The sequence below is a fragment of the Egretta garzetta genome, unplaced genomic scaffold (assembly GCF_000687185.1).
Source record: "Egretta garzetta isolate BGI_Z169 unplaced genomic scaffold, ASM68718v1 scaffold401, whole genome shotgun sequence".
Lineage (NCBI taxonomy): Eukaryota > Metazoa > Chordata > Aves > Pelecaniformes > Ardeidae > Egretta > Egretta garzetta.
The window spans coordinates 1,008,089-1,019,255 of record NW_009258651.1 but is presented as its reverse complement, the minus strand read 5'-3'; the positions used below and the strand labels follow the sequence as shown (position 1 = coordinate 1,019,255).

Here is an 11,167-nt window from a genome sequence, read left to right as displayed (position 1 = left end):
TGGTGCGGTGCCCGGGCAGGCCCGGCTCGTCCAAATAAAAAGGCGGCGTGTGCCGCACGTCCCGGTGCGACGGTATGCCTGGGGGCTTGGGGGAGGCGCGCCAGGAGCGTGTCCCTCTCGGGACGAGGTCCTGCTGGGGAACGGGCTTCTCGCTAGGAAACGGAATCCCTTTAAATTTCATAGTATTTGGTAATATTAAAATAATTGCCCGTAGGCAAGCACAGCTTTTTTTTTTTTTTTTTTTTTTTTTAATGTAACGTGCAGGAGGAGAAAAAAAAAATCTTGTAAGAAACAGCAAATAAACCACACCCTGTTTGCTTATTCAACTGCCTTTGCTAGAGCCAGGGTTTTGCGCTGTAAGTCAGAAACGGCTCCTTAAAGAACACACATCACTGAAATGAAACTCGGGCTTTAGTGTGAACGCGTAGTTTTTGTACAGACCCATATGGGATGTATTGTTGCAAGAGTGAAAAAGCCAAACTATTTGAATAATTAACTGCAGTGAAGGAAAAAAATAAATTTATTGCTTTTATTTGTATTTTTGCCAGCATTTACTTCTTAAGGTAACTCCAGTAATGCAGTGATTGGCCATACAGCAGATTGACTTAACAGCAGATTTAGGAGCTCGTTTATCCCTGTCTATGCTAAAGAGTCTTTCTAGTTCTTAAGAAACCCATATCCTAGCTCTTCTCAAATAGCAAGTGTAGTACAAATCTTTCCTTTGTGTTACTTACTAAACAGAGCCAGTATCTGACACACATGAAAACAAGGATCCGGAGCACTTTAGAGACAGAAGGACCTCGGGATATTCCTCTTGGCAACCTCCTCTACAACATCAAGTGTATCTACTCCATCCTTGGCAGATGTTTGCTTAAATTCTTGTGAAAACATCCATGAAGGAGATTCCGCAGTTTTCTGTAGTAACCTCTTACAACACTTCTCCTCATTGCTAGGGAGCGTTCTCTGTTTGCTCGGGCAGTGCAACAGTTTGCCTACGGTGGCTGTGGAACCTCCTGTTTCTGAGTATTTTCAGTGATTGGACAAAGGATTGCAGAGTATGGCCTGTACACACTGGATCCCGCCTCAGTGCAAGCAATTGCTCTAAGTCTCTCACTACATTTCCTCACATTGCAAAGTACCAAAGTGTGATTCTGTGCAGCTCCTTAATTTAGAAGAGGTAATGCGTTCATTCAAGCACTTGTGAAAAGCTCATTAAATTAAATCACTTCTAGTCTGGTTTTGTTATCAGGCTTCAGTGTTTGGTCTGGTATAAAATAAAACCAATCAGGTTTTCATCAGAATAAAATCAGAATACAGAGTAACAGCAGGAAAAAAAGAGAGAGAGAACTCATTCCTCTTAACAAAACTGACCTATATATTCACAAATTGACCTATGACCAAAAAGAAAAGCAGTGCAGGAGAAAAATAACTGTTTGGCTGTTTGCATTTCAAGGCACACTGTAGGAATTACAAAACTATCCAGCTGAAAACACTGATATGTTATGAAGATATTTATTAGTTCTTTGTTTATCATGTTCTTGTATCTGTCAAAACATGTCCTGCCGTATTTAACTGAATTACTACGTTACATTTTCTTCACTGTGCCATTAAAGAAGTACATAAGATTTTAGGAGAAATCAGAACAAAGATATTACAAAAGTACTTTTATAATGTGCAATGAACCAAAGAGATTAATGTAAAAAAATTAAATATTAAGGTATTATTAACAGTTACAGGTAAGTAAAATACTACATATATGTAAAATCAAGACTTACTAACTTTAAGGCCCTTTATTTCCATACTTCTAAGTCTGTGACTATGAGAATTATTATTCAGTAGTAATGTAAGATTGAATGTCCTCAATTTAAACATTTTATGTAAAGCTGCAAGGAAAGCTAACTCTGCTATTATCTTTAAGAATTATGGTATTAAATATTTTAAGTAGAAAGAGAACTGATAGATAGACTTGATACCCAGTATCTTCTTGGCAGAATCCCAGTCTTTCCCAAGTTCAAGTCAATAGCAAATGGATGGAAATCTCCTCTCAGCTCTTCTTACTCACTCTATTGCTATCTTGATCAACTCAAAAGCCCAATGAACACCACTGTGTGTAGAAATGAAGTTTTATTATAATAAAATGTTGTAAATCCACCAAAGGAGCAAAAAGATAATGATTTCTTCTAACTACTTATTTGAAAGACAAGATTCTCTGTAGGACAATAATCCAGCCTGTATAAAATATCATCTGATGCAGAAAACATCATCATCTGAGCCACCCTGTCTTTTTAGAATCTTCCACCTGGGAATTATGTAGGCTCATAATTATTACTCACATTTATTTGTACAATTCCAATCACTGCAGTGAAGTACTATGCATTTCATAAAGGCAAACTTGACTCCTCCTTTGTACATTCACGTATGTTAGAATTGCTTTCATCCAGCGGTCAATGCGATTTTATTTGTATTCCTGACTAGAGTGGCCAAAGTGATATAACTAATTTTTCCTTCTGTCAAGGAGTTTCAAAAGAGGGAGGAAGATTTCCAGGGCTCTCCTGAATTTATCCCATTTTTTTTCACTTTTACCTCCGTTTCTTAATCCCATTCCTACATGACCTGTAAAGTATGAAGCGTGTAAAGCTTCCCGTTTTGGCACAAGTAATCTGCTGGTGGCTGGGGCAATCCAGATTCACTGGAGGCCTATTCCTTCATGCTTCTTTTAAGACCTTGGTATTTCCTCGATACCAAAAAACTTGCCAGCTGATAATTGTTCACTTCACCCCCAAAGAAGGGGAATTTCCAGAGGCAGGGGCCCTGTAGTCAAAAGATAATAGAGCACTGGGACATACAGAAGGGAAGGTGCGGGGTTCAGAATGAGCCAGCACCAGCATTCCCCATAGCTAAAAAGAAGGGTGAAAGTTGTGCTGTGAAGAACCATCTGCTCTAATAATTTCAAAAGTCTTGTCCAGAATATTCCATGGTGTATGCTTGTGAAGAACACCAAGCCATAAATATAATAATAAAAAAGGGTGCAGGCCAACAGGCATAAGTTACATGAAGAAAAAAATCCAGGAGAATTTTTTTCCTAATTTCTAAAATAAGTGATATTAAACACTGGAAAAAGTTGCCCTTAAAGAAGTTGAGGTTGATGAATCTCCATCCTTAAAGATATTTAAAATTCAGCTGGGCAAGATCCTGAACAACTTATCCAACATCTGAGTTGGCCCTCCTTTAAGGAAGAGATGACCTCCAGAGGTCATATTCAACCTGAATTATTCAATGAATCTAATAAGAAGTATAAAATATCTTTTACTACTTCTATACTTCTCAATTTTTGTATCGTATTTTGCAAAATATTCCTTCTTCCATCTGCCCTCTTAAAAGAAACCATGTGCCACCAATATGATTAATACCTTCCATTCCCTTTTCTACAGCCATATCTTGTAGTATAGTCATTGACTCTTCCTAATGAAATTAATCTTCTGTATGTTGATAAGGTTTACATTAGTACATTAAATTATAAGATTTTATTTAAAAGCACACCTCAAATTAGATGAATCATCCAGTTTCATCAGTGTTTTGAAAACTATCCCTTTCAATTCCTCTGTGCAGCGTATGAACTGTAGCACAAGAAGAGTAGCAATCAACTGCAGTAGCTTTTCTATTTGGTCCTAAGGAAGAAGAAAAGGGAAGCGGCATTACTATTTAAATGATTTCTTGACAACAGAAAAAGTACTTTCTGCAAAGTACTCCATATCACTTTAAAACATCAGTTGTCCTAATGCTATTTAGTTGTTTCACCATACAATCACTACTGTCAAGAGTATTCACATTAGTGATTTGACCAACATGCTCCCAGCTTTCAAACTTAAACTTGGTAATACTTTGTTGGGATTTCTGCGGTTTGTGTTTGCTTGGGTTCTAATCCACTTTGATTTTAATACATGCAATAATGGGAAACTTGCAAGATTTTTGTCCTTTACTAAAGTATTGTGCGCTCTTAATAATTTATAAAAAAAGGAATTGCCTTTTTCCTCCCCAAGTTTTCTGGTCTGCTGCCAGCAAAGAGCACCAATTGACAGAATCAAACAGCGAAGTGTGCATAGGCAGAGTGCTGCAGACAGTGTGTGTGTGTGTATATATAAATACCATTCATATTATTTGAAATGTCAAAAGCAGAAGTGATTTTTGCCTCTCTCCTAGGAGACACTTTTCTTCCCTTTTTTCCTTAGTAGATACTAATATAGCAGATAGAAGAATTGAGATAAAAGAACCTCTGTTGCTACTCCGACTATGTCACATCCTCCACATATTTCTCCAGGAGATGTGCTTACCAATCAGGACACTATATTGTGAGAGAAGTTGAGAAAAAACTGTATTATTAAAATCAGGCACTTCTGAAAACTTTAAGTTAAGATATCCATTTAAATTCTGAGCATATCTTATAGCGAGTTCCACTAGACATGCAGTGTAATAACACATACAGATAGGAAATATAAGACAATGTACTGCTTTTTAATGATGGAGAAGTATTTACCAAGTGACTGAATGCCTTTTCTAATAAGGAAATTGTTAATTAAATAGTAAACATCAAATTTCAAGATTTTTCCCAACTGTGGACTGAGATTCCAAGAGCCATCCTACGGAATAAACAAAGATATGGATAAGCCAAAGATTCAGGACACTGAAAATATATTTGCCAAGAACAAAATAGACATAGGAGAATTACTTCAAATATTTTTTAGAAGCTAACACAAACACAAAAACTGAAATCCACATAATCAATTTAGGTGATTCAAATGTTAAACTTCAAAACCCTTTGATACACCATCAAATTTCTGCAATTGACCTGGAATCTTGTAGTTAGCTTACCTTGTAAAAAATGCTTAAACAGTAAGAACAAAGTAATTTTGAAATCACTCCCATATAAAGTATGCACAATGCCTTTTCAAATTTATCTCAAACAATTTTGAAAATTATTTTTAAAGGTGCTAAAAAATAAGCATTCCTCTTACTCAGAAGAAACAATAAAGGAACCCTGTCCTCTGCTGAGAATGCAAAGTCTCTATAAAATTATTAAGTTTACTATGTATGTTGTTAAATGCAGTATTAACAAAACCAATCCTATTTTATCTCACTTTCTCTGCTAAAAATTAGACAACCCTCATGATTAAAATTATCTGCCAAATGGTTTGCTACCCTCAGGTCAGATGGGAGACAGGCTTTCAACAGAATGTTCAAGTACTTATTCTTCGATATTAAATACTTCTGAAACTCTACCTGTCCTTGCAGCTTTATGTTGCTTAAGAAGTTGCTTAGGGAAGCCCAGAATGCAGACACAGTCTCCATAGGAGCATGGTGAATGCTTCCTCCTTTATTCAGAGTTACAGACATATTTATACTGAGGGATGGGGTCCACGTGACATAAACAACGCTTTTATTGGTTCAACAACATTGTCCACGCACCTCTAGATACATGCTGATTGGTCTAACACACAAACACATGCGCTATCATATGCAAGCCTTGCAATTAGAGTACAACCTGGTTAGTCTGCAAGCTTTGCGATTAGAGCACATCTTGGTTAGTCTTATCAAGCACCTTTGTTCTAGTTCACAATACGTGCGAATTCCTCCTTTCAGAGCCCCAAGGACACATTGTCCTTATCAAAGCCGGGATTGTCCGTGAGATCCCATAGTATTTTATGGCCTTGTTGTTCAAGAAACTCCTCTACAGCTTTATGTCTTAGAAAACTGCAACTGTAGACACAAGTTTATAATCATTCATTTAAGGTAATTTAGAAGATAATGTATGGTTTTAAATGGATGTTTAGATAGTAATTATCCAAATTGTGTAAAAAGTGAAAATCTATAGAACATTAAGTTTAATTAGTGTAAAAATACATGAAAAACTTTTCTTTTTAAAATTCAACAATTGGCAGTTCTGCTGAAAAAGAAGAAATCTTGAACCATGCTTTGGGAGTTAATTCCCACGAGAGTCATTCACAAGTCGACAACTCTAATCCCCAGTGTATCCACATGGCATATAGTAATGGTTCAATGTTTAGAAATAATTTGATAAGTGTCCTGTCAAAAATATAGGAAAAAGATATATCTCGTCTTAATGCTGAGGTTGGCTATACTTTACTACTTTCACATACAAACTTCATATATAAATAAAGTTAATTACACACAGAACGAAGCGATGCTTAAAAAAATAGCAAGAAAGAGCCATGAAGATGCAGATACTAGGTGGACTCTGCTGCACAACAGAACATGAAGCTGGGGCACCTGGGAGACTTGGTGAATCTAGCGTACAGCATGTATTCCCAGCAAAAGGGAATTCAATGTACCACCATGCTGAATGGCCAATCTCCGCCAATAAACAACAGGAGTCTCCACTAAGGGCTTCCACGCTGGCTTCTTCACTTGGATCATGTAATACTCTTGAAAACCATCCCACCAGGGCCCATGGACTTCTGTTTGTCCAGTTTGCTTAACTATTCCTTCACCTGATGGTCTTCCACCAAGGGTATATCCTCCTTGCTCTAAATTTCCCCCCTGGTCTCTGGGGCCTTGAATTTCCAAAGGTTGGTCTTGCTAGTTAAGGCTGAGACAACAAAGGCATTCAGTACCTCAGCCTTTTCCATGTCCTGTGTCACCAGTTCCTCTGCCCCATTCAGCAGCAGGCTCACATTTTCCCTAGTCTTCCTTCTGCCACTTACAGAAGCCCTTCATGTTGTCTTTGACATCTCTTGCCAGATTCAACTCCATGTGGACTTTGGCTTTCCTAATGATGTCTCTGCATGCTCAGATAGGGTCTCTATATTCCTTCCAGGTTACCGGTCCCTGCTTCCACGGTCAGTATACTTCCTTTTTATGTTTGAGTTTTTCCAGGAGTTTCTCTTAATCCATGTTCATGTCAGGCCTCCTGGCATTTTTGCCTTCATTGGGATAGACTGCTCTTGATCTTGGAGGAAGTGATCCTTGAATCTGAAATAGTGACTATAGGTAACCCTTATAATCATTGTTGAGAAAAAGACCTCTTGAGAAAATTAATCTGAACGGGTTTAGGTATTTAACTTTAGGATGAGATGAATCAAGCTCTAGAAATATCTATTTATTTCCATTGACCATGAGGGGAAGGTAAATGTGACTGGTTTATTGACAAATGTACACACATGTATTTGGTCAAATGAATTCCCATTCTCTGTGCCCCATCTAATACTTAATCCAACTGATATAATCTGGGCTATCATGATACAGCTTTCCATTTGAAAACTCTTCTTACTGACCCTTGAATGTCAAGGTTGTCATAGAATCACAGAATCATAGAATCATTTGGTTGGAAAAGACCTTTCAAGATCATCGAGCCCAACTGTACCTGTCCTCTACTAAACCATATCTCTAAGCACCTTGTCTACCTGTCTTTTAAATACCTCCAGGGATGGGGACTTGACCACTTCCCTGGGTAGCCTGTTCCAGTGCCTGATAAACCTTTCAGTGAAGAAATTTTTCCTAATGACCAACCTAAACTTGTCCTGGCGCAACTTGAGGCCATTTCCTCTCGTCCTATTGCTTGTTACTTGGGAGAAGAGACTGACCCCCACCTTCCTACAGCCTCCTTTCAGGTAGTTGTAGAGGGCAATAAGGTCTCCCCTCAGCCTCCCTTTCTCCAGACTAAACAACCCCAGTTCCCTCAGCCACTCTGCATCAGACTTGTGCTCCAGACCTCTCACCAGCTTTGTTGCCCTTCTCTGGACATGTCACAATGTCTTTCTTGTAGTGAGGGGCCCAAAACAACACATTCGAGGTGGGGCCTCACCAGTGCCAAGTACAGGGGCATAATGACTTCCCTGGTCCTGCTGGCCACACTATTCCTGATACAAGCCAGGATGCCGTTGGCCTTTTTAGCCACCTGGGCACACTGCTGGCTCATATTTAGCTGGCTGTTGACCAACACCCTCAGGTCCTTTCCCGCTGGGCAGCTTTCCAGCTACTTTTCTCCAAGCCTGTAGTATTGCATGGGGTTGTTGTGACCCAAGTGCAGGACCCTTGGGTCCTTGTTGGCCTTGTTGAACCTCATGAAACTGGCCACGGCCCATCGATCCAGCCTGTCCAGGTCCCTCTGTAGAGCCTTCATTTATATGTATTTCTTTCCATTTGCTCCAAAGCTTTTGTTTCTCCTGCTACTGTTCTAATACTGAAAACCAACAAAAAAGTTCCATAGTTTTTCAGATTATCAAACCTCATGTTCTGTTTCATTCTCATGAAGAATCCCATCCTCATAGTCATTAATGAAAGCTCTTGCTACGAGTTTGTGCAGCACCTAGAAAGAAAACTAAACTGATGATGAGTAGTAACTTTTTTTTAATTCTTCCTTTCATTTATGAGGTCCAGCTTCAGACAATTAGCTTCCATATTTACACAAATCCCATTCTCCAAGGAAGAGTCAAGCTAATTTTCCATTTGAAAAGCAGTCACAGCCTGTACCTAAGGTACAGTTTTACTTCACTTGATTTCCAGTGAAGTACCCAGGTCTTTACTTGTGCACATTCTCTCTAGAGTCAAAGGTGAAAAAAAAAAAGCAGGCAAGCAAACAAACAGAACAACTCCAGTAGGCAATTAATCCCAACTTGAAACAGCTAACTAAATCAGGTAGGAAGAATGCCCCTTCTGGATGTACACATATTCCTTCAGTGACTGTAAACAAAGCCTGAACAACTGCCTCAGATTTAACCAACAATATCTATACAGGTGGAGTTAGGCAAATTAATCCTGTCCATAAAAATATGGAATTTAGAGAAAAAGTAAAGTGAGTCTAGAGTGTTCAACTTTAAAAAAAAATCATTAGGTCTACCATAATCAAGTAATTTTTGACCTCTGGGCCTGTATGCAGAAAAGGGAAATACTGAACTGCACTAACCAGAAATTACATTTTTGAACTAAACCAGTTTTTCATAGAAAAGAAAAACAATTTTGGCCTCTTCAATAAGTTACAGCTAACAAAGAGAAGGAGGCTTGTGGGGCCAATGTGGTAAAGTCCAGCTGTACTCCAGTTCCAATTGCCAAAACATTCCCACTGGCTCAATTTTTGGAAGAATATGATAGATGCCAAAGAGAGCCACTTCTGAAGAAAACCTCTTAAGCAAATAGCTACTTTCTGAGCTAAGGAAATTGGCAAAAGAAACAGGTAAGAATTCTCAGAGTTCATCTAAAGCATCAAGAATTAATAATTTTTTCTAATTTTAACCCTGTTTTTATCATTTTGCCATTTCAGTTTACGCTTTTCAAAACTTACTTTTTTTTAACTGCACCTGGAATTGGTAGTACAGGTATTTTTCTAAAAGCAAAATTCATTATGGCAAGCAAATACATTGCTTCTGCTTGCCAATTTTATTTGCCTGTAGAAGGGCATATCCTTGGAAAGCAACCGTCCTTATGGAAACCAACACAACTAACTCGTCCATGGAAACCAACCCATGATAGTAGCTTTCAAAGTAGATTACGCTAAATAGGGAACAAAATGATTTCTATTTGAAAACAAATCATCTTCCCTTAGTGGGGAAGGCGTGACAGTCGTATCAGAATTATTACTGAGGGTTGACTATTCTTTTGATTATTCAAGCGTAGACACCTGTTAGATTTAATAAATGGTTCTTTTTTAGCCTGTTTTCCTTTTCAAAATGGGTGCTGTGCTTTCCCTGCATAAAGACTCCTTACTTCATTGTTAATGAAGCAGAGGAAAGGCTAGTAACACTTTCTTGTCTCTTTTTCCCTACATTTCTAGAGATGACAGACTAGTGAGATGTTTCACATAGAAATTATGTACAACGTGAAAGAGAATGCTGCAGCAGCTTCTTCACAGAGGTCGCCAGAAGAACAGCCAACCCAAGGATAAAGCCAGAGCCCAAAGAGGCTGCCAAAATAAGAAGCAGCACTTCCTATTCTGAGAAACTTAAGTTTTGTGTTAGATAGCACAGAGAAAGGTGACACGTCTATGTAAAACAGCTTCCCTTTAAAAGTCTGAAAACTGAAGGTCTGTGTTAAAACATGAGAAGCAAAAATAAAAGTGCAAGAGCTGCTGAAAACAGGAGTTTCAATTCCTTCAAAAGAGCATGAAGCAGCATGTAGTTGTTCAAAGCAGCTTGTCTCACTATGGCACGTACAAATAATGGTGGTCAAACTCACTGTTCCTGTCGTCTTCTGTAGTTCAGTAGTTGACACCACAGTCTGAGGACCTTGGTCATTTATTACTGCTCTTAAGGTGGCCTCAAAGGAAAAAAAATAAAAATACTGTTTCCTTCTCTCTCATGCTATGCTACCAGCACACATTCACGCTCTTCTGTCTCCTGAATATGACTCAAATCTGTAAGTCTTTGCATGTCTAGGTTTATAAATATTTCCCCTTACAACAAGGGGACAGTCACAAGTAAAAGAATCCTGTATTTATCAAAGCACAATGATAGGAACATTAAATTAAGTAACTTTTTCCTCTCTACTTCTTAGAGGGAAGACTAATAATGACAATTAAATAGTAACATAATTATATTTAGCAATGAAAGAAAAGCTAAGTGCATGCTGCCTACAGGATATATAATACAGTATATTTCCTTTGTGATTGTTTTACATATGAGTTTCTATCCAGTAGTGCATGTGCATTCCAGTCTTTACCTGAGTACAGCGAGGGATGAATCCATAGACACGAAGTCCCTCGTTGTTAAATAAAGACTGTATTTGAGCAGGAACCTGCATTGGCTCTGGTGCATCTGTATTAAACTGTTGCCATTTCATAGAAACTGAACTGCATCCTGGAGAAAATATTCTAGACCCCTCATTCTGTATCTGTGTAAAGAAGCAAAACAAATTAGCTCTGTTTGTTAGTAGGCTTTCAAAAGAAAACAATCTCTCAATAGAAAATAACATTTCCCATGTGAATGGAACTAATTTATTTTTCTTTTTTTTTTTTTTTAAACAACTAAAACAAGCTACATGCTATTACTGGTAAAAATAAGTCTAATGTTTGGAGGTAATAAGGAGAATCACTCAGCCATTATTGTCAATAAAGTATGCCATGGCTTTCTTGTTTTCTTTTGCACATTCAGTGACCAATCTGAATAAGAAGGTAGTGCAACTACAGGGACAAATTGCTTCCCTTATCAAACAACTGAGG

General features: G+C 38.1%; 1 protein-coding gene across 1 annotated transcript in view; it reads right to left on the bottom strand.

The window, feature by feature from the left end:
• Nucleotides 1-1,920: 1,920 nt before the first annotated feature.
• The window catches only part of PARP4 (poly(ADP-ribose) polymerase family member 4), a 34,507-nt gene continuing 25,260 nt past the window's right edge, over nucleotides 1,921-11,167 (bottom strand). The window contains 7 exon segments of the mRNA XM_009648298.1: nucleotides 1,921-2,104; nucleotides 3,541-3,668; nucleotides 4,208-4,224; nucleotides 4,535-4,637; nucleotides 8,243-8,323; nucleotides 10,186-10,266; nucleotides 10,669-10,839. Of these exon segments, the coding sequence (XP_009646593.1) occupies nucleotides 1,921-2,104; nucleotides 3,541-3,668; nucleotides 4,208-4,224; nucleotides 4,535-4,637; nucleotides 8,243-8,323; nucleotides 10,186-10,266; nucleotides 10,669-10,839 (765 nt within the window).